Source organism: Strix uralensis, chromosome 4, assembly GCF_047716275.1.
Source record: "Strix uralensis isolate ZFMK-TIS-50842 chromosome 4, bStrUra1, whole genome shotgun sequence".
In the NCBI taxonomy this organism is placed as follows: Eukaryota; Metazoa; Chordata; class Aves; order Strigiformes; family Strigidae; genus Strix; species Strix uralensis.
In genome coordinates this window covers 54,447,995-54,472,196 of record NC_133975.1, presented here as the reverse complement: position 1 = coordinate 54,472,196, position 24,202 = coordinate 54,447,995, and the positions used below count along the sequence as shown (strand labels likewise).

Below are 24,202 nucleotides of genomic sequence, written 5' to 3'. Positions count from 1 at the left end.
ACTGAGTATGTCAATCATTATAACAATCATTTCTAGATCATTTGAGACGCTGCTACGTCCATGCCGTGGGAAAAGGAGGAAAATCTTAGAGGATATTTTCACAGTTGCTACAGAGCTTCTCCCCAGTTTTCTGCATTCTAGGCCCATGAAGTAGTATGTATGGTATAGTCCTTGAATTTGAGTTCAGCCCCACTAATCTTAATGTTGCTCTACATGGATAGAGGACCTAATCAGAAATTTCCACATGTGCATATCTACTTACAAACACACTCTATCTTCACAAGCGGAACAACATCAGTGCAAACCTCTGCAGCTCATCTTTACACAATACAATTGGCCATAAGAGGTCTGAGCTGCAAGGCAGTATAGCAAGGCATCCATTTTTGCTTAAAGAAATTCAAGTCCAGTTCATGTGCCATTGAATTTTGAACAGTTTTACTCTTCTTGTGTTAACCTAGAAGAAGTTTAGCGTCACTGAATGTTTACACAGAGTCAGTGCTTTTCTGAAGTTACTCCAATGTTTTGAGACAGTCTTCAACTTGCATTTTTAAGTTAGATGTTTGTATGGCCTCCTTCTGTATTAGACATCTTTCATTAACTGCATGAGTAAGAGATCAAGTCCCTTACTTTTTAAGTATTAACTATTTAAAGATTTATTTTATGTATGTCACTGCCTTTAAATTCAGTTAAGGAGTAAGAGCTCAGTTGATTATTACTGGCAACATATTAATCCTTGAGGCACGAACATGAGATCCTGAAATGCAGTCAGTGTCTTGGGACTCCTTTGATAAGTTCTGAAAACAAAGGTGCTTTCTCCATGCACTTCCCAAACATGTAGCTTGCCTGCATCCTGGTTGAACTGATAGGCTAACTTGGTGTGACTTGCAGCAGTGATGTAATAATTTGAATTAAGAAGAACTACCCAAATACTGTAATATCATTTCTAGGTGTCACGTGTTCAAAAGCTACATTTCCATGAATTATTAAAAAACCTGACACTGCCAGGAAGTTGAAAGGCAGCTTAAATACCAATTCACATCTACTGTGTCCGCAACTCAGCATCCATCACATTAGTGCATGCAGACCTCATTCTACAGCTTTGGTTCAGTTATGGTTGAGTTGAATTAAGTTTTAATTAGCTCAGAAATAGGAATTTTAGTATTTTGGAAGTGAAAGCATACGTTTTTAATATTATAAATTCAGTGTATACAAATTTACTTACACCACTTTGGGGAAGCAGAATTGAAGTAAGTGCCAAAATAAAGATCTCTGTTGAAGCCCTAGACTCAAACTTTCTGTTGTAGTTGAAGCTGTTCAAGGTGGGATAGAGGAGAGACCATGAATATTAATATGGGCTCTACAATTTGACATAGGCAGTGGACAATTTTGTCCCTTATCTGCCAGAAGTTTTACAGCTGTATGGAAGTACAAACAAGAAGGTATCCAAACATCTTTGGGCTTGATTGTCTCCTTTTCCTCTTCCTTTTCCTTCATAATACATTAAGCTGCCTTCATGAAGTCATAAAATACATATTTTTGTGAAAGCCTGGGGCTCTATTATAAAACTTGCACATAAATGGTAATCAAGCAGAGTTTTAAAGGGCTATTTAAAAATGTGTACAGAATGGGAGTAATGAAACTAACTGGATTTGTATTTAGCCTAGTTTTGCTGCCAAGTTTTCAGATTTCTGGTTTTGAAGATGAAGAGAAAAGCTTTGTTTTATGCTTACCTACTGGCAGGTAGCACTTCACACATTATGCAGTAGTGAAAAGATCTACTTTTGTTATGGAGCAGTGGGATATATTTCTTTACTTCTAGAATAGTTTTATTGTTATTATTTTCATTGAATTGCTTCCAGGAAAGGCATCACTTAGGTTTTTCCTCTTTTTCCATTCTTTCTTCATCTTTTTTTTTCTTTATCTTTCCTTTGCTTCTAGACTTTGACTTCAGATTCTTTTTATAGAGTGAGCAAAGCTGAGCAGGTTTGGCATTCTATTTCGAGTACCATTAAAATGTGTATAAATGTAGTACTCAACAAAATGTGACAGTAATGGCAGTCCAAATTCGTAAGTGTTGCTGTTTTACACTGCAGTCCCAGCTCCCTTGCAATTAAAAAGCACAATAGATAATGTTGGGTGGCATACTCTAAATATTTCCGTGTTTCTGTTTCTTATAATTCTAATGCAATTCCCCTTCCTTATAACAGTTAGGTTAGGGATTATTACAGTTATTAGTGTACTTCCTGGAAGTATTATGCCAAAACATACCTCAAATTCAGTTCTGTTTAATGTAGGCCATAATCTCAAAAGATATTTAGATGCTGAACTTTGAGGATATTGGCCCTAGGCACATTGCAGGATGTACACACATGAATAGTAATAGCACTAGTCATGTTTCTGAAGTTACTGCCTGGTGGGATATATGCAGGATCAGAAGCTAGTGCTACTGAAATTAATGAAAGTATGCATTAGGACTGTGGTCAAATCAAGAGGAGCAAATGCAGTGCCCTGTAATTGCCTTATTTGGAACTTGGTTTGCAGATCTCCTGAAGTTTTCAATAATAATGGTTAAACAAAACGCAATTTACCTTTAGTGCTTAGAATTCCTGGATCCTCACTTCTTTTGGCTCTCCAGACGACATGACCGGCAGTAATAAGTCCGAGCTGGCAGCTGAAGACTTTCTGCCTCTCTGTAATTTTTATTGGATGGTTATTAGAGATAGAAAACTGACAGCCTGGAGTTTCTCCTAATTTACCTCCTCAGAGCAGGTAAAGAATATGCAACTGCTGCAAACTTTCCAACTTCTCAGCCCTAATTAACCAGAAACTGAACCAGGCACAAACTAAAGCCTAAAAATGCTGCCCTGGCCTCAACATCAGCCTTAATGTCTGCTCTCACAATAATTCATCTTGCAAAAGAAATCTCAAGTGTGTGTTTTGTGTATTTACAAGCCAGTCCATTTGCTGTTGCAGACAACCCACTTGCACATTGTCAACCACTTGCCTACTTCTGCAGCTAAGAATCTGCACAACAAATCTGCACATCGTTGTTTATTTAGAGTAGCATCCAGTGTTGCTAATTAGAATTAGATTTTAATTTCATTCCTAACAGCGTGCTTGAGACACAGGCTAATTTACCCCTCCTTCAAGCAGTGAGATCAACTTCCAACCTTTGCTTCTATGATTTCTAAGGGATAAATGAGTTCCATTTAATGTCTAGTTAAGATACACCCAGACCAAGCATGACCTGAAGAGTCTGGAAGCACAAAACCTTGTGGCTTTAGACTAAAAATGTTCATCCTCAAGTTCTCAAACTTTTGACGTTGTTAATCCTCTTTGCGTCATGCCTATTGGCACTTTACGGCTAATGACAAGTACTTCTGTCCCTTGTCTTTCTCTGAAGGGCCCTCACAAAGTTTTGGTAGAAACTGTGGCAAGCATTTCTGTGTGGGCTCTTCTCTAACAGAAGTAGGACTTGCCCCAGAGTTATTTCATACAGGTTCATCAGATCTTACTCTGTAATCTATACAGAAATAAATTCCCAGGACTTTTCACGTGTCCTGGGATTTGCAGAACTGAGTTGTTTCCTTTGCCATCAATTTGTGCTGGTTTCTGCAGAGGGGTTGAATAGGCTACCAGCCAGTGTGTCTCAGTCTGTTGCAGCTCCTAAAGGTCTGCAAAAAGGCTGGAAGGGAGCTGTGAAGAGTTAGGGAAAAGCAGTGTTGGTAGGCAATGCATTTCCCTCACACTGAGAGAACGAGATGTGGCTGTGGTTACTGACTGCAAGTGCTTAACACTGGCCAAGGAGCTCCCAGCTGCCTGCCTTCCTGGGAGCAGCTGAGTTAGGGCAAGAGAGTGAGTGTCTCCACAAGTAGCCAAGAATGACAACCTGCTCCCACCCCACCTTCCTGAAAAAAACTCTTGAGATTATGTTGAGGACTGTGTATGTCAGGGGCACAGACAAAGAAAAATAAGCCACGTGGAGTGCATATCTCTAGAAATGTCTGAGGAAAGACTGTAAACCATCTACGTCTGTTTTAGGTACTTAGGCTAAACCTTTCTATTGTTGGACTGGATTACAAACATTTAAACAAGGTTTCTAGAAACTCCACCGTCCATGCTGAACCACACTTGATAAATATTGTTGTATTAATTTTGGGGTTTGTTTTGGGTTTTTTTCTCCCATTATCTATACAAGGGTAATGGCTCGTTTTTCAGTTCCCTGGTGAATTCCTCCTGAGTGCATGCTCTGTGTGCACAATCCATCAGTCAAAACAGTCCTTGCTCCAGCAGCAGCCTCAGAGTGCACAACTAACAGAAATACCATCAATAAAATGCATATGGAATTCCTTAAGCTTGTGAACACTTATTTTCCTGCCAGAGGTATACGGTAGTTCATAAGAGTACTAGCAGGAGATTCCGGTTATAAAGAATATTTGTGTCAGTAGCAGATGTAATTAAAAGAATCATTCTTTGGTTTAATGTTCACCTTTGGCACTAATTCTATTGGGGTTTAAATGTGGAAGGACATAAATATTGTACGTGGGGAAAAATATCATCTCTATTTGCAGACCAGCTGAATTAAAAACAGCAAGCAGTTAGGTGGTCCAGATGAAAACTATTATAGTGAGAGGTGAAAACCATACTGAGTATTGTAGCCCTGAGTTTCAAGAAATGCACACACGCACAGTGATTTGCAGCGATGGCTATGAAGTTGCACGGCCCATCTGCTAATGCACACACAACCTTTAGTAGCTACAGAAGAAGTTAGTTCACTAAGTGGTAGCTGCTGAAATTCTCAGGAAACCAGTAACAGGCAAAGCATGGAAGACTTGTTTCATGTTTTCATGGATTTTAGGCTACTCTAGACAAATATTAGTTCTCTTCTTTGTTATTTTCTCATCCAGTTGCTTTCAGTTTATGCCTCTCAATACCAATCACCTTCACCTTGTATTAATACTTACTAGGAGACAGGACAAAAAGGGCAGCTCAGCTTCTAGTTCCACCACCAGCTGTGTCTATTTATCAGTGCTTCCAAATGAATCAACTAGATACAGTGATCTAAAAATGTCTTTCTCCTTCTATTGTAAATCCCCAGACTGGCACAGGTTTCTTAATTATGCCACTCATCAGCAGAGAATAAGCGTGACACCAATCCAATACCCAAGCAAACTCCATTAGCTTTGGCCTTGGAGCACTGTAAAATGTTAGGGGCCTTCCCAGCTTATAATTTTTTTCTATAATTTCGATACAAAGTACTACATAAATGATCTGCTGTTCTCGAAATTGTTTATATGATTACATCTGGATGTCTCTAATAATCTTTTTTCCAAAATTACTGGTTGAAAGCAAGGCATGTGACTAAACAGGTCTATCAATGCTTTCTATAATGAGCTGAATTTGGAAACTGAAAAACTCCTTTATCTGAGGGCAGAGAGCCGTACTGCAGTGTAACGTCCCTGTGCAAAACTGTATTGTTAAGTCTGGACTAGGTCTGAGCCTGATCCTGCTCCAAGACACTACACATTGTTTAGTACTTTTCCACAGCACAGAGTTTTACTGGTGGTTTGGAGAAGGACAAATGATTAATGCTGGAGCTGTGGAAAGGAATAAACAGATCTTACTCATACATCATGGAATTGTTGATGTGTGCACTAGTTCTGGGAAAACCAGCTAGGAGGATAAACACAGTATTGAATGTAGACTTGCCTCTTGATCCCAAGACCACTATCACTGGAGATCTTAATTCTCTTGTAAACATTAAGGACATATGGTACTCCTAGGGCAGAAGAATGTCCTTAAAAGGGCAACAAAAGGTCTGGACCCACACCAAACTAGGGTAAGACTGCACAGTGGCTCCTTTGCACCCTTTTGGAGCTCCACCAGGCACAAAGATCTGGCTAGATGGATAAAGTCACAGAGCTACTTTCCACCACATACTCAAAGGTAGCCCAGCTCACGGCACATACTGCTGTGCAAACCACTGCTGTCCTGGCATCACTGTGGAAAGGACGATGAGTGAGTAACTGCTGAGGCCAGTCACCAAAGTCTGTGCTGTTAAGACCTGTCTGAATGTCTTAGAGCTGAGACCTCTAAGGTCTTTGTGGATTCTCTTCCTGCCATGACAATGACCCTGGCTGCTACGCTCAGCTGATGGCCTTCCCTTTGGGGAGGATAAAGCAGAACAGGGCCATAGTGCAAGCTGCATCACTGTGAGAATGATTTTCCTTGCAGAAAAAGATGGAGAGCATGTGTGGAGTAAAAGAAAATTTTAAAGGGGAAAAAAATTAATTTTAAAATTAATTCTTAAATTTTAATTCATTTTAAAGGGGGGGAGGGGGAGAAGAAAAAACAAAAAGGAAAACTGGCTAAAGATGGGGTGAGCTACTTTGTTCTGTGCTCCTAGAGGGATTTTGACAGTCCCTGAAATGTTAGAGGTGTGGGGAGGAACAAGAATCAGGAAATCTTTTCTTGGCTTGTAACTGTGAATCTTGTCCTAGTTATGATCATATTGTTTATCTGATTCTTCTAAGAAACAGGATTTTGCTGCTTATATATAATGTCCTGCTACTTTTACAGTGTTCCATCCCCTGCAGTCCTCCCACATGCTCATCCTTGTAAACTGTGGTTCTTCATTTTCCTTCTAAAGTAACCAAATCTGCCTTATCAATTAAAAATTCAAAGGATAAAAAGTCAGCCGGCAGTCTCCAAAATGCTGCTCTTGCTCAGTTCCAATTTATGCCTTCCTCTTCCAGGACATGTTTGAGAGCATGTAGCATAGGCAGAAAGTATCAGAGGTCCCCAATCATTAATGAACTTACTTAATTCCCTGTGAATTTTGAGACTGTCCAGTAATGTGCTGTCTCGTCCTCCTCCCATGTATACTCTCTTCCATCCTATGCCTTCTATCTTGGTCACTTGATCATTAAAACTTGCTTTTCAAAGGGATCATTAAGCGAGCTGGCTTTGTTGCTACTTGGAACAATTTAATCCTAGAGAAATCAATGAGTCCCCAGGCAGGTCTGTTACGGTCTAACCTTGCTGTCAAAGTCATGTTCTTCCCTTTTTCACTTCCTGTGGTCTGGAGAAGGAGCTTTTAGGGATGTTATTGTTGCCAATAACACAATCACTGGTACTGCTTTGTTTGGTCCAAGAAACTGGACTTTACTATATCTACTTTTTCAGTGGTAAATTCTTGTTCTACATTTCAAACTCATTTTAATAACCTAGAGACTAAAAAATGAATGATATTTTAGTTATGAAGGTAGTGTATCCCTTCTCATCTTAGAGTTCATGTTACTCAGAGAGAAAGTAAAACTCTTGGCCTTTATCAAGCCAGTATTGTAATCTGTATCTTATCAGATCCTTGAAGAGAGTCTGTGAATAGTTCCAGTTCAGAAAAAGAAAAAAGAGAAAAACCCTGCAACATTTTATAGAGGATAATGTAGAATATTAAGTTTTTATTAATAGATTACCATCAACTAATTTATGAATGCACATGGAATGAAATGAACTCAGAAAGTCAGTGCAACATACTTTAATCATCCTCAAACACAGATCAACTGAGACATCTAATAACAGAAAGCATTGTGTGGGGCCACAGCCAAGGGTCCATTTATTTGATATTACCTTTCAAAATGTTACTCAAAAGAGAAACAATGAATAAAAATGTAGGTCTCGAATTAAAGCAGTAATAAACTAGACAGCTGCAGATAACCTGCAATGCTCCCCAGTCAAAATAGGCTCTTGCTATTGTCTTTACAGTAGTCCTATAGGTGAAAGGGCACAGAGTTTTTCACATAGATGACTTACTCCCAAAGGGCCTGAACTGGTTTCTGTAAATCTCTGGAACTTCATCTGAAATAAGAGCAGACCCAGAATAACTACATCTACTCAGGACAAAATTTAAACCTTTTTTCAGTGTGTTATGAGAAGCACATGTGGTCATAGTTAGACTTGAGACGTTAAGGGGAGTCTTCTCTTTATTTTTCAAGTTTTGCTTGATATTATCTGTGTTACACATGAGGAAATGCACAGCTGAATTCCTACTAACATGTTCAGACAAAGAAATCTTAAGGCTGTCAATTTAAATTACTGTAGTAATGCAAACCAAGTCAGTTACTTTTTAGCATTGAATAACACGTGTTTTAAGGAGCTAAAGGTCATACTTAAAACAGGATCACATGTTGTCGTTATGGGTGATTTTTATTTTCATAAACTTTTCATCTTCAGCTGTGGGGCTGAACATTTTTGTTATCCCATCTTTTTCCAGCCTCTGTACAGATAGATGAAACCAAGTATTTCTATGAAAACAAACTAATTATTGCTAAACAGTCAAGAATGTTGTTAATTATGTGACTTAAACAAATCATGCCGTTTGTGAAACATTAAGGTCTATTATAAGATGATAATGATAACTACGAGTATTATAACTGCCTTTATGAAAAGAATGTTAGAATAAATGTTCTGGAAATTATACAGTTTCTCTTCTATGGTTTTACATAGAACTTTTCTACTCCTTCATCTCTGAATTCATAAGCATTAAATACACACACAGCTTGGAGCACTTCACAAAACAGAATAAATACATCTCCTCATTCGAATCAATAAAGCTACTTCAGTTAACAAAGACTTCATTCTTGTTGGAGCAATCAAAATCTATATAATGTTTGCTTTGATTACTGTACTGGGATATCTTTTCCCTGTACATTTGAGCTCTAATTGCCCTGCCACCAAGAGGCCAGCAGAAAAAAGACTGAAAACACAGAGCCAGGCTTCCCATTACAGGCAGCTACAACAGATTTCCTCCTACTGTCGCACACTGCTCAAAATTTGAGGGTTTCCTTATGAAAGCTTCTTTCTGTTGGGTAAAACGGATAATCTGGCGACATGTTGGCGAGAGTAAATACATTCTACGAAGGTGCAGTAGAGCAGCTAGTAGGGAGGGTTGTATTTTGAATCCACCATACAACAGAGTAGTTTGTCAAGTTTCAAAATGTAAAAGGAAATAAAACCAAACAAAGTGATGCTGTTTGTTCTTGTTGTAGCTGTTTTTTCTCACAAAGTAGATATAAATGGGAAGGCTGGGGCCACTGCCATATACTCAAACTCCCATAGTTTGCTTAATGTGATCTGTTTTCACAAAACAGCTCATGCACGAAACTGAAAATATATTGAACTATAAAGATAATCCATAACAATTAAAAATATGCCATTTTTAATCTAGAAGAAGACAAATGAATATTATGCAGGTCTGTGTGTAAGTTTGATCTTACTGTAGAGCACCAAAATGTTAACCATTTTCTCGGAAAATGTGTGTCTTCATAGAACCTGCATCCTCTTAAACATCTTTTGGCAGAAAATATTCTTATTCTTCCTTTATATTTCTTTCTGTGTGCTATCAATTTCCTCCCTTAAGAAGTGGTTTAATAAATACTGTAATTATAATTCTTTGTAATGTCACTTTATGCAAAGTGTATCAGGCAAGGGAATCCATAAAATAATAAATGGAGTAAGAGCAACCTGGCATACACACCCACAGGGAGAATTTGAAACAAAGATCCTAAATGCAATTATGCCTTTATCTCCTGGTGCATAAGGCAGGGAGAAAACACGAAGGCAGAGGGTGGGCAGTGTGGTGATATTGAGATGTTGGAGAGATGATTCTTGTGACACCAGTAAAGAAATTTGGAGTACGCCCACCCTGAACGGGACAATCAGAAGTTAGTACTCGGTAAATAAAACAAAAAACCACTTCAGTGGGAAGTGATGGGGATAATCCCGCGGCAGAGACTGACATCCGTCAGTCACATTAATATTCAACTCGAAGATTGATGTGTAGTTACAATGCTACAAAAATAAAAAGCGCGTGGAGAGCAAGAGACGAGTACAACTGTTTTGTGCAACAGACTGAGATATTTTCCAAGTTATGCTCGTCCTTCAGCTCAGCTCAAGCCGGCGCCCTGGGAAACCTGGTGCAGGCTGATGTAGTTAACAGGGCCGGACCTAAGCGGGGCTTGTTCCCAGGTACAACGCGCGGGTAACGGGAAGCCACGGGACTCCGGCGCGTTCCTGGAACAGCCCGAGTCCTGCTGGGAGCGCGGGAACGCGCCGGGGCCGCGGCCGGTGTCTGACCCCCCTCTGCCGGGAGGGGCCGGGCCGGGGCCGGTGTCTCACCCCCCTCTGCCGGGAGGGGCCGGGCCGGGGCCGGTGTCTCACCCCCCTCTGCCGGGAGGGGCCGGGCCGGGGCCGGTGTCTCACCCCCCTCTGCCGGGAGGCGCCGCAATCGCGCCGGCGGGGACGGGGGGACAGCGCCCGCCCCCCTCCCGACCCAGGCACCGCCACAGCCGCTCCCGCCTTTTGTGTTTCTGCGGTGATTTTTCAGGCAAATGAATACAGTGATTATAATGATCAAGCTTTTTCTTTCCTCTTTTTTTTTTTTTTTTTTTTTTTTTTAAATTAAGTGTTACCGAGTATTTGTAGATGGGAAATGTTTTGATATCGTATCATGCAACAGGAATAAGGAAAATACTTTGAATACTGCACTTCAAATGCTCGTGATGAATTGTGCATGAATGAGCTACAGCTCAGGAGCTGTTCAGAGAAAATATTCACCAAACAAATATGAGGAGAGAATAAATAAATAAGAAATCTGTGATCTGTTTATAGATAATTCACATGAAAGAAAAAGCTCTTTGGATGCATTTTTTGGCTGTAGCTGGAGGACACAGATTTCAAAAATGGGCAAGGAGCCTAAGTCCCATTGCCATTCATGGCTATGATGCTCCTGACTACTGAAAGTGAGACTTAAACACCTTTGAATTTTTTAGCTTTATTCCCTAGGCATATGAGTCGCCAGCTCCAGCAGCATCCTCTTGCACAAGTTAAACCAGGATATTACGTGCAGTAGGATACAGCAGGATGATGTGCACAGTATCCAGCATGAATGCAGTGACAGAATTTGCCGATACTTTAGTATAATTACTTGAAATGGTTCTTTAGTTCAGGAACATCCCCTTCAGATATTATGAGGTGCCAAAGTGTTCGAAATAACGGTGAGGACAACAAAGTTGTTAACTGTCATAAATTTATTAAACAAGCGGGACCTGTACACCTGAAAAGGCATCAGGAGCAGGACATCATACAGCCTCCCAGGTGATTCAGTACAGTTCTGGAGTGATTTTGGAAGTTGAAACACAATCAGTTGTTTTATTAGATTTCACTAGGTATAAAAGAAATTTTCCTTGGACCACATTTCCACTACAGTCAATCATTCCCAGCATGAAAAAAACGCTCAGAAGTTTTTACTGGGAATGGGGTTGTGTTGCTCTTGAAATGTAAGATATGAGAAGGGTCGTTTCATTTGCTGATCCACAGTATCACACAGAGGAAGTAATTGCCTATCTAAACTGTGAGAGAAAACTGCAGTACTTGATAGCTTGTGGTACGTATGTCAGTGAAGTGAGAGGCTTGTCACACACCTGCTTCTTGGATTGCGTTGTGCTGGGCTCTGCCATAAAATAAGAGCAGCATGGCACAGCCTGGGGGAATGGCACAGCCAAAAGCAGGTGTGTGATATACCTTTCATGGCATGCATGCCACATGCTACCCAGCATTGCACACAGCTAGCAGAGAAGCTTGCAAAATATATCCCTCGCTCAAATACTCCACTCTGCTTTAGGTGTATCTCAGTAGCTGAGAGCATCTTGACTATCAAACATAATCACCTGATGCGGAGCCTGAATCTGCATCCGTTATTAATGAGTCCTCAGGACAGTTGCCCAGAGGTGACAGTATCCGCCTGGGAACACAAATGGGTTACAGAATCTTACTTGTAATTATCTATGCACACAAGAGACTCCTCTCCTTGTACAGACCAGCATTGCTCAAGTCCCACGTAATACAGGGGACCTTAGTACCTCTGCTCCAAAGTCATTAATCAAATTTCGCAACTCTTTGCAATGGGGATCAGGGCTCTTTGTTTTAGTACAGTGCCTGCTGCAATGTGGTCCTGAGCTGTGCCACTGTAACAAAAGAAAATATAAATTTCCCTTGAGTTCTGTAATTAGATTAAGGTTTGTATAAATCATTATAAATGTAGAGGATCCTACGAAAACATCTAGGGCAAAACCTGGTACCTACTATACTAGCATTCACAATATTAATTATGAAAGCTGATAGTACTTCTCAAATCCAATATGCCTTCTAATTGATTGTTTTGCTACTCCAGATGCTTGGGCAATAAAATACACTGAAGTCAAATTCACCAGCCCTGTGCTTTCAAAAACTGCTTGTCAAGAGCTTGAAATTCCTGAGTTGACAGTAAGGGTGAGAAACTTCAAGTATTGATTTAGAACCTAACTCTCATTTAAAAAGCTCTTTTGGAAAAACAAACAAAGAAACAAACCCTGACATACACAAGTTACACAGAAACCTTTTAAATGTTACCCCAGATTTTATAGTTACTTACTGTGGGTATCTAATTTGGAGTTGCAATTTCTTGAACTTACCTGAAAAACTAGCTAAGGCGGCACCTGTTAGGCTGCTAAATCCGCTTTCCAGTACAAACTCTTTGACGCTTGATATTTTTGTCTAAGGATGAAAATTGGAGATTCATATTTGCTTCAGATGAGTTTGTGAAGGATATGCAGTGATTTTTAAGGACATGAAAGGTGACAAAAAGATAAACTTACATTACATGTACTTTTAAGTCACTTTTCAAACAGCTGGGAAAACACCTCCCCAGCCAGGTTCTATCAGGAAAAAAACCCACTCTGGAATCAATCCAGGCAATTTGCACTTTCTAATCCCAAATCCCTGCATTATCTCAGTCCTTTAACTCCTGTGTCAAATCTGAAATTTATTAAGATGGGTTAATAATTCTGTTTATCTCACAGGGAGAAGGGTAAAGAGCCCTAGAGACAGACTGGCTCCTGAATAGGCAAAATCCAGCGTGGTGGCATTAAGGATGGCCCAGGCACAAGTGCCGTTTGTCAGTGCATGGAAAACCTCTGAGAAAGCTCCGTGATGCAGGCACACGGAGCACCCTTGGATGCCCTTCGTTACGCAAAATGGAGCATAGAAGGCTTTGAAAGCATGTTTTTACAGAGAAGACCCCTATTTAGCTATTTGTCACTGTTGCTTGAACCATCTTCTCCAGGTCGAGGTATACCTACTTCCAGTAGAAGGGATTGCTGAACACCTCAGGCTGCAGTAGCTTTGTTCCTCTGTGGTCCACCACACCTTGGGTACTGGAAAAAGACTTGCTTTCTCCCCAAGCCAAGAGCTTGTGGTCCCCGTGCCATCATTTCTGTCACGGCTGTGAGGCAGCAACACTCCCCCATGCACCTACTCCGGGGCAGAGAGGCTGACATGTTGGCAGCCACCAGGGATCCCCAGGCAGGGCTGCAGGGACGTCATCCTGAAATTGGGATGGACCTATTTAATGAGGTCACCGAGCTACTAACTAGAAACTAAGCCTGGAACTATAGTTATTACTCCTGGGAAGCCCCAAAACATCAAAAATAAATTAACTCCATTTAATGGAGAAACAAGCCCTCCCTCCCCCGTCCCTTGTGGCAGTAGCTGTACCCGTCAGCTGGTGCTGCAGCGAATACATCTTCCACGTGTGACATCTTTCAGGGGTCTCTTTTCTTGCCTCTGCAAAGTATCCTCTAGCACAGGGGAAACAGTAAATACCCAACAAACGAGAGATGCTCCCAATTTACAGTTACAGCAAAACTGGCAAACAAGCATCACACATGGAGAACTGCTCTGTTGACTACCAACCTGAGACACAAGGCTGGGGAGCAGGAGGTCAGGGATCAGTGTGGCGAGCACATGCAGTCAAAAAAGCTCTTGTTCAGGAGCCACATTCTCCTTTGAACATGGCTACGAGTTGAGAGTTTCCTTTCCACCACTTACAGAGTCTCAGGACTTAACTCATGGGTTGTAGTAGAGCCTTAATGTTTTCTGAACTATGCCATTGTCTTTGAAGCGGATGGGACTCGCCCCCTTAAAAGACGTAGTACAGGCAGGAAAGGGAGAGCTGGCGGGCTCTCCTTGGAGAGCACTGCTTGGAGTTACTGGGTGAATCAGCCTGTTGGGCTTGAAATGAACCCTTTCTGGGGCACCTTCCACGCATACCCACGTGCGCCGCCCAGAACAAAATCTGCCCCTTTTTCTTGCTCTGTGCGTGTACAAAAAAAGGAACGTTGCTTTCCTGTTGCACAACAGCTTTGTCTCAGCTGCTGTGGAGGAGAAAAAAAACCGTGCCCCACCAAACCCAGAGATGGGAACGATCTGGGTAATTCCCTGGGAAGGGCGTTATAGTCAGGGGGCAGGTGGGACGCAGCCTCCCTGGGGGCAGGCAGCTCCTGTGGCCCCTCGGAAACCCTCCTGCAGCAGCAGCGATGCTGCTACTGTGTTGCTGCCAGGGGAGGAAGGCAAAGCCGCGCATCAGAGGAAAATAGCGCTCCTTGCCTGATAGGCAGCCCTGCTTGGGGGAGCTTTCTGGGCTGGAGAAGGCGATGCTCCCTGGAGTGCCATGGTGTGGGGAGGGCTGTGGGGCCGCAGCTCCCCGGCCTTGGCAAACCTGGCGTGTGAGTAGCTGGGTCTGGTCACGGCTGGGGACAGCCTGTCTGGGCTCTGCGAAGGCAAAGGCAACTTGAAAAAAACAAACCCCCAAACCAAAACAAGCCCTAGAAAGCAACAGCAAAACCCAAGCGAGCCCGGGTCGAGCAGTGAGCCCGAGATGTGGGCACTGGTGGGCGCATGGTGAAGGCAGGGCTCAGGGGAGAGCTTTTTGGGGGCATAAGGAGGGTGGGAGGGTAAGGTCTGGCAGGGAGCGACCCCAGCCTTAAGAGAGAGACCCTGGGGGACAAACAGGGAGCTATTCCCCAGGGATGGGGGGTTCCCTAACATCCCTCCTGATTCTGCCTCTCCCCCTGCCCCTCACTTGTGGGACCAGAGGGGTGCCCCCTGGCCGGCATGGGGCTCCCCCACCCTGCATTTTGTGGCTCCCTCAGGTCGGCACTGGCCCCCCAGAGCCCTGCCGGTGCGGGGTGGGGCGTTCAGACCCCCGGGGACGGTGTGGGGACGAGAGAGCCACGGGTGGAGCGGGGTCCGGCCAGCGCAGCCCCAGCTGCCGGGGCTTCTCCCGGCTGCACAGCCCGGGTGGGCTGGGGAGGGGGGGTGGGGGTGTGTGCGTGTGTGCTTGTGCGTGCGTACACGTGTGTGCACCCGCATCTGCGTGCGAGTGTGCCCGCGGGTGTGCGCGCAGGGGGCGCGGGCGGGGGAGGCGAAAGGGGGCCGGTTCTGCAGCGGGTGGCTCCCAGCCTCCCCCGCCCCCTTCCCTCTGGGTCTGCTCCTCGCTCCGGCTCGCATTTTATCGCAGGCGGCCGGCGCAGCCCCCTCTCCCAGCCCCGGCCCCGGCCCCGGCCCCCGCCCACCCCCGGGGTGGAGGCAGCCGCGCCGAGCCGCCCGCGGGAAGAAGGCAGCGCTCCGCCGGGCTCCGCGCCGCTCCGCGCCCCTCCGCGGGGCCATGCAGCGCCCCTGCCCCCCCGCTACGAGCGGTGCCCCTGGCTCCGCTGCCCCCCGCGCAGCCTGAGCGCCTGGTGGGGGCTCCGCGCTGCTCCGCGCCCCCTCCGCGTCCCTCCGCGCCCGGCGGTGGGACGGGGCTGGCGGAGGCAGAGGCGGCACAGCAAAGCTCGGCGGCTCTGCGCGACTGCCCCGCCGCCCCGGCCATGGGGAAGGGGCTGGAGGGGACGGCGGCCCGCTGCGGGCTGGGACTGGGATACCTGCTGCAGACCGTGGTGCTCCCCGCCCTGGCCGTCCTGGGGGCCAGCAGCCCCGGCTCCGCCGCGCAAGGTAAGGGGTACACGGATGGAGGGGGGCCGGGGCGCCCTCCGGCTGCGGGATGAAAACGCGAGTGGATGCCGTGATTTGGAGGGCTTTCATTTCGTGCGTCTGTAGGTGCAAGCGGGGCATTCCCCTGCATGCACGGCTCCCCCACCCCCGCCGGCCGGCTTCTGGGGGGGGTGTGTATGTGTGTGTGTCCGGTCGCCCCCGGCGGCTCGGGTCTGTCGTTGCTGAGCCTGGCCGGGACAGGCGTTTCCTTCGCTTCGTCCTCGAGCGGGGCACCGAGGCCGGAGGGGGGCTCGGGGCTGGGGGAGCCCCGCCGGTGCGCCCCGGGGGGTGGCCAGGTGCGTGGAACGGCAGGTGCGAGGCGGGGGTCCCTCTGCGGCGGCACCGCCGTGCCCCGGGGCTCTGCGGGCGGGGGTCGTGCGTGAGCCCCCATCTCCGCCACACACCCTCCTCCGTCGTGCCTAGAACATGATACACCCGAAGGGAGTTACTGTGTTTATGCTTTTTTTCTTTTTCTTTTCCCCTTCCCTGTCGGGGGTTCTGGAGTACATCTAGATCTGTTTTCCCTGTAGCCCATGTATAAATTCCCCTTTCCAAGTGAAAATGTCTTGCTTCTCAGTGCGTGTTTAGCGATGTCTTGAGAGCATCACAAAGACCCCCGGCTCAGTGTGTCACCCGCCCGGCAGACAGCCACAGCAGGAGGCTTTTTCTCCTGCGAGCTGATGCTGGATAAACTTTCTCGGTGCTTTTCTCCTCTCTTCCCAGGAGTTAGACCTAAAGTGGAAATGCGTGGCTTTTGCTGGGAAATACTTTTCTACAACCTCCTCAACACTGGAGAGAGAGAGAGAGAGAGAGTGAGAGGTTGCCGCTGCATGTGGGCAGAGCAGCGCATAGCAAGGATGTGCGGGTTCATTAAAGCACTTGGAAATCCTGGTTATGTGGTTAACAAGAGAAAAGGAATTTTAGAAGCTGTTTCATTTTGGATTTTTTTCCCATATATGTCACCAGGAAATAGTAATATGCACCAAAGCTTTGATTTGGAGTTGTTAGCATAGTGCAAGTGGAAGAATACTTGGTTTTCCCCCCCAGCATCTCTGCGGAGAGGCACTTGAGACGACTGCACAGACCTGACCCCGTGCTCTCACCCAGCCATTATGAAGTGCACTCCTCTGTGGCCTTTCTGACAGGAGAGCGGTGCTGGTTGCTCTGACTCCCTGTGCCCCTGGCAGGCTTTTGGGAGCCTTAGGCTTGCTGCCGGTGGGCTGGATGCACTGTACATCATGTCTGCCTGTGTAACGGTGCTAATCCATTTCCCGCTGATACTTACTCTGTCTTCAGAGTCATGTTCCCTCACACATACCGGGCGTTTATCTCGCAGGAAGATCAGAAACCTGGTCATGAAAAGGGGGTAGCAGAGAACAAGAGTACAAAAATCCCTTATGCATCGTGTCAAGTTTATTCTGTGTCTTATGTACCTTTCCTTTCTCCATGTTTGAGATAGGACAGGTTTGATGTTATCTGTTTAAAGGTTTTAATAGTACCATGTGCACGTAGACCTAGATGTCGGTGGGTATGTATCGGTTTGTGTAGATGGGGGGGTGTTAAGGGGGAAAGATCCTCTCAGATAGTTGTACCTGGAGCAGAAAGGAGCCTGCCTGCTCTGCTGACAGGACGTGGGTAATTCGTCTGACAGATGGCCTGAGCGGGGAAGAGAGGACCCCCTGCGTTCGGCTGTTCCAGAGCGCATATCTCAGTGCCACAGGGCGTACCTCACACTTTCCGATGGTTTCTCCTTTCCATGCGTACCCTCCATAAGACAACACTGTGCAACAGAAATGCCACGAGGGGAGAGGAGCCAGGCCCCCTGCACTGCGAAGGGCGGCAGGCGTGTGGGGCCTGTCACAGCATACAGGAGCGCTCACCTACCCAGAAAGGGATGGAGAGCTCTTCGGCAATGCTTCCCCTTGTGCGGCGTGTGATAAACTTTCACAGCAGAGTGGAAAATCCAGGGAGTGTGGTTGGGATATAGCCATTCATCTTGGACTTGTTTTTCCATGTTATGCTTTTATTTTTATTTCCCGTTTGCTAGGACCAGGCACAGAATTTGGGTGCAGACCTGGTTTTGGCATCTTTCCCAGAGCTGAGGGATTTTCTGATTGGTGTTTGCAGTGGGGATCTTCATGTATGCATATGTGCATGTGGTGCTTCAGTGAGGCAATGAATCAACAGTTTAACTATGCCCTCTTCAGGAAGTTTTCTCATCATATAGCACTGGGCAAAGTTTTCCTTCTGTTTTATTTATACATTTCCAAAAATGCATGAACATTGAAATGCTTCTTACACAACCACTTTTCCCAAAGTCATCCTCCATTCAGTCCACTCCTTCGAAATGGAAACACCCCTCTAGTCTCTTCAGTTGCATTCCTTTGAGAGCAATAGAAACAGGACACGTGGAAGTTACACTCCAAACTGGTCTCAGTCTTCTGATTTTCAGTGGGTCTGGAGCCAGCTGACTTGGTTTTAGTTGGGCAAAAAAATTCAGTCTTCCTTTGTGATACCTTGAAAAGGAGAAAAAACTTTAAGTGATGTCTCCTGAGAGCAGACACATAGTTACGATTTAGAAAGGGGAGGAGGGGAAGGGAAAGAGGGTGTGTACATTTTTTTCCAGTACTTGCTGCTGGTACTATTTCTTGTTTTGCTTTTCTTCTCCGTTCCCCACCTATCTTTATCATTTGAAGCAGGCTAAGGAGGCTGTGAGCATTGCTGGGGATTCTGCTTTCATGCCTTCTTTTTCCATTGCCTCGTGGAAAATAAATTAACTGAGTAGTTGGTGGACCAACCCCCAGACTCTCTGGCAGAGAGGTTCATATCACTGCATCTCAGCATCCTCCTGTGAGCTTCTCAGCAGAGCTAAATACACTTTTTGTTTTATTAGCATTTCTTATCTTCTTATCTGAAGCTCTCTAAGTATTTTTCCACTGTTATCAGGAGAGAACAGGAAATAGCCACAATGATAGAGACAGCCCTTAATTCTCAGAGTGGGGTGAATGGGACCAGAGCAATTAGCAACCCAGAATCAACTCTGATCTGCTGTTTGCTGCATTCATTATACCTTTAGGACAAGCTACATCAGAATGAGAATTCAAGTGTCCCAAACGGTGAAAGAAAGAGCAACCATCCCTGGTTGCATCTACTCCTGCCTGGCATTTCAGTGCCATCTCCCGTAAGAGCAACTTTTCCTTTGGCTCTTCAATCAGCAGAGACTGAGTTTCTGCCGTTGGCACTTCCCTACTTCCCCCCATCACTGGATTTTAAAAGTGTTTGAAGAACTTATCCTGTGTCCCCCACCTTTTTGGGGTGTAGGTGGGGTGAAAGGGAGGGTCAGGTTGTCTTATCTGTAGTGACAAGCATGGTTCAGACATCTTTATGGGCTAATAATGATGGTGTAAGAGATGGATAGAAAAGCTAAAGGGACTACATATTAATGAGTTTTTGTTTCAGTTGTTCCTTTGCAACAAGAGAGTACAATTTTTTATGTCTAACCCCTCAAACCTAATTACATCAAAGTGATAATTTCAAAAGAAAACTGTAAAAGAGCCATATGTGCAGATATTTGTCTTGCCCCAGCAATAGTCTGTATTAGCAACAGCAGCAGTTTGAAAATGCTTGGTGCGGAAAAAGTGAAATATAACGTGTGAATGTACTAACCTTTTGGGGATGCACTTCTTAATTAAATACTTAAACACATCTGGTTGAAAAAAAGGGGGGAAAAGAACTTAATTATCTTGATGCATCAGTGGACCGATTGTATTTGATTATGTGGGTGTAATAGTATCCGTACTAGTAAAGTGAGGGCCAAGTAGTATTTTGCTATGAATGGATAAGCCCCTTTGGAACATTAGTTTGTTTTAAAGTGTTGTGCTATGGCAGATTTCTGTGATGTTGATGAGTTTGGGCTGGATGTGGTAGCCTGTACTGGCCCTGAGTAGCATTTTAGTATTGCTTTAGGCTCTGCTGAAAGCAAAGCAGCCACTGGGTTTCCTTTGCTGACTGAGGTGCAATTTAAGCAGATTATAATGAAGTGGACGGATCTGTCTGCAGAGGAGGGATTCCTCTTCAGGAACACAGGAGCCAGAATCTGGGCTCCGCTTCCTCTGGATCCAGTCTCTAGCAGCTGGTTGCAACAGTTACAAAAAAAGTATATACATCAAATACAGCCCCCTTCTGATGGCTTTTCAGCATTACTGTCAGTGTCATTTATGCCCCTGTACAGTAGGAATGCCTGAGTGTATCTAAACATTTCCACAATTGTGCATATGTATACTGAATCATTCTATGTGGATCATTCATTACATGACTTCCCCCCCCCTCCCCCCCTTTGGTAGTGGTCTCAAACCTTGATCATTCACTGTATTTTGGGACTAGCTTTGTGTGTGACATCCAAAGTCAGAAACAGGAAACAGCATTAACCATATTAAAAAGATTTTTCCTAATTTAATTTTCCAAATACAGTATGTCTGAAAACAGGAATACAACTCTGTGCCAAGGCCAGGCAAATCAGTTCCATAGCTGGGCTATGCAGCAAGAGAGGAGAAAATGTGGATTATATTTATTAGACATTTCAAGTAAATATCTTGATTTTTCTGCAAGTTGAAGAGGGGTGTTTTGAGGTGCAGTCCCTCCAGTTCAGTTGAATAGGATGTGAAGCAACATCAGTTCCCATGGAAGGTGAGAGGAGCCCCAGCTCACTAGGACAACAGTTGAGTATTTCCGTACGGCGTATGACCAGAGTTTTGTGTATATGTAAAATACGAAGGAGAGCTGTACTTTTCAAAGTGAAGCTACTTTTATTTTGTACTACCAGCTAAGTAATCTTGTTTGGAGTAACCTGTTTTATAGTGTGTGGCTATGTTTGTGACTTTCTGGTGTCTTTCTGGATTTTAAATCATCGGATTTTTGAGGAATCGGTTCTGGTTACTTTTTTGGGATAAAGGCACAACAGTTGCTTTTGCAGCTTATCAGAAAAATATGGTTTAATTGCTGTTGCAAAGGGGAATTCCTAGGTAAATTTGCATTGCTCAAAGTAGTGAACAGTTTGCTGCGATTTAGCCGAAGAGGATTTGACTCAATGCGAGTCTCAAATGTTCAGATCATTGGTTTGTCATCGAAAACATGTCTATCTTTGAAATAAAAGTTAATTTAATCGTGGGTGCTCTGCCTATGCAATATGTTTCATACAATTATCTATATGTCACTGTAGGAGAAAATGGCATTCCCTTTCCCATTCCCTCTTTCCTCTCTTGCAAGTGGGGAGAGGGTTGTGCTAGTTTGTGAAATGCACATCTTGTTAGCCACCCAGTGGAGGTATTCAAGTTTAGCAGGCAGGGATCTTGGCATCGGTGCCAATAAAGCAGTAATTACATTGCCTGTCATTTTCATTAGCCATCTTTACTTTCACCTTCAACTTGGAGGTATAAAACAGCGCAAGCTTTTAAAGCGTAAGTCAAAGATTAAAAGCAAGGAGTAAGAGACAAGCATCAGTTTTTCAGTTGGCTACAACCTCCATCAGCACAGCAGCAGAATAATGTTGTGCAGAGGCACAGTTCAGTACTAACTGCTTCCAAGGACTGAAGGGATGGTGGTGTTTTAAGTGATTTATTGCGTGTGCTTGGTAGAGTCCAGTCTTGGGAGCAGACGCCCCTGGAGCTTTCCATCATAACATTATCCAAGAGGCGATCTGAAAAAAATGCTGTTAAGTCTTCTGGGAGGTAAACTGTATACAAAGACTGACTTAATTTGCATCATTTGTAAGCAGGCATTTGAAATTATGCTAAAAAGGGTTATAAAGGGTTATGCTAAAAAGGTTGTAAAGAAGCTTATGTTGAACAAATAGGGACAACAAAATTCCCCTTAATTTTCCATGTACTTTGTTTCCCTATGTTTAATTTAATGGGATCATCTGCAGATGCTCCGACCCCAAACTCAGCAGTGTCATGGGGAGACACTGTAGTGTTGGGCAGATGTGGGAAGACAATTTAGTATTGTCATTGTTTTTGTGATAGGTCTGCTTAAACATCTTGCAGAGCATCGGTTGTGGGTTTTGTATTTAGATTTATTTGTCTTTCTCCCGGGTAAGGATGTGGCATAAAACTGAATTTAAGCCGTGGGTGTGCATGCTAGCCGGAGAAGGTAAAAGAAAGCCCCGAACTATAGTGGTGTTCCAGTTGCTTTCTTCGAGGCTGTCTCTGCTCATACAAACAGCACGCACAAGTCAGGCACAGCGGGCAAGAGCTGCCAGAGGTTTTCCCAGCTTTCAGTAACCTTAGAGATGCTGTATACAGCTTTCCCCCTAGGTAGTCATCATTAGAACAGCTTCCTGTTTGCTTTTATAACTCCATCCCAAATCACATGTACATTAAGCAGGAAACATGGGATTTCCTCCTGATTCGTCAAATGCTGGGTTTTAGGGAGTCCCTTTATAGCCTGGCACATCATTATCTAAAAGTTTTGGGCTGGGGAAGAAAAGCTTCATGCAAAAATAGTTTCACTTAAAAATGTCCTTTTTATCAACATGATTTTTTTGTTGTTGTTTAAAAAAGTCCTTTTTTTGTTTTCTGGGGGGAGGTTGGAAAAAACAAGAAGCCTTAATTAAAAAAAGTATACAATTATTCTAGTGAAAAGATCAATAAAGCTGAAAATATGTACCTCACTGGCTAAACTCTTTCTACTTACACTTTCTGAAAATCTGTTAGGTGTTCAGTGAAAATGAAAAAGTTAAACATTGTAAAGTCTTCCGACAACAACAGTTTTCAATTCCATATATTTCAACCAGCCTAGTGAAAAATCTCACTGACTTACAGTCCTGGTTAAGCACTGGTTAAGGCATGTATTTACAGCATTTTCTAGGTCTTGTTTTTTTCTTCTTCCCCTTTTTTTTTTTTTTTTAATCACGCTGATTTTATTGTGATGAAGGTTGAGATAGAGACCCAGATTCTCAGTGGTGCCAGACATGCCCAGGAAGAGCAGGCAACACTGGATTTAAGTGAGTACCTTTGCTATTCCCCAAATACAAGCGCTGCTGCTCTAGCTTGCATGACTGTGCAATAATCCTATCAAGGCAGGGATGTCCCCCATGTCAGTAGGCGATGCTGCAGTTCATCAGCACCTCCTCATATTCTCACGTTCCTTCGCTATGAGTCCTACACAGGCAGGACAGGAAGAGGCAGCCAAAAAGCTGTGCATGCTCGCCTCAGTTAGTGATACGTCCCGTGGGGGACATCTGCAGTTGCGTCTTTAGGATAGCTTTGCTACATGTTTGCATTGCTAGAGACAATGGGAGGTTCTTATTTGTCACGTTGCATTAGCTATTTAATCTTTAATCCTTCTTGCCAGATTGGGAGGACAGCTATATCTAGCTCTGGTGGAGAGATAAAAGGGGAATTGCCGCAGGGAGCAGAGCAAACGTGTAAGGAAGCCAAAATGCAAACTCAAGGCTTCCAGTGCTCCAGACCCTGGTGCTCCAGTCCATCCTCCTTGTCTGACAACGCCAAAGATTGATGCTACAGAGGGAATGCTACATTGGAGGCTCTCAGGTGCCTTCCCAGTATCGAATATGTTGGGTCTCACTAATGGTTTCTTTGTCTCTGCTGGTATCTAGAAATAGGTATGAAAGATGAAGCGCAAACCCATATGCTGTTGCTCAGAAACAGGGATGCTTCCTGGAAGCTCTGACTCTATGGTGGCAGGTGGTTTGGGAGGATTTGCTTTGCCCAGTGAAATCCACAGTGTTACCCCGAATTTGGAAAAAGCAAGAGCAGATCCAATGGATGACTGCAGCACTGTTGTAAATGGAATAGGGATCACTGCCTTGGGTTGTTTTGTTTCATTTGGGTTTAATCTGCAATTCAGGACTAGTTTATTCAACTGTACTTCATTCATCTGAACCACTTAGGCTCCAGAGGACCCTGTTGCCTCACAAGTCATAAAAGCTATGAGGTTGCCTAGGCAATTAAACCAGTATCTTTTTTTTCCTCTTGTTGAGGTAACATTATCAACAACAGTGCTAAGGAGCTCAGATAGGTTTTACTGGTCTGGCAACAGCTGAGCATTTTCTTGTTAGGTAGCTCCTGCCAATCCCTTTTTAGTTGTTTTCAAGAAGTAAAGTAGCTTTATTTCTTAGTCTCATATTGAGTGAGAGGTTGAAATGTTAAGCTCTGTGGATTAACGGTGTATCCTTTGAGAAAAAGGAAAGCTTGCGTTTTTCTTGGTCCCTTGAGTGCTGGATGCGATTGTTTGAGAAATCTTGAATTTCATCAGCTAGATACAAGGAAACATGCAA

The 24,202-nt window shown here is 44.2% G+C and overlaps 1 protein-coding gene across 2 annotated transcripts in view; it reads left to right on the top strand.

Annotated features, from left to right (window-relative positions):
- The first annotated feature begins 15,502 nt into the window (after positions 1 to 15,502).
- Positions 15,503 to 24,202, top strand: part of UNC5C (unc-5 netrin receptor C) — a 266,275-nt gene continuing 257,575 nt past the window's right edge. For both annotated transcript variants that reach the window (XM_074866782.1, XM_074866781.1), the window contains exon 1: positions 15,503 to 15,867. In XM_074866782.1, coding sequence (XP_074722883.1) covers positions 15,744 to 15,867 — 124 coding nt within the window. In that variant the 5' untranslated portion in view covers positions 15,503 to 15,743. The remainder of the gene's footprint in view (positions 15,868 to 24,202) is intronic.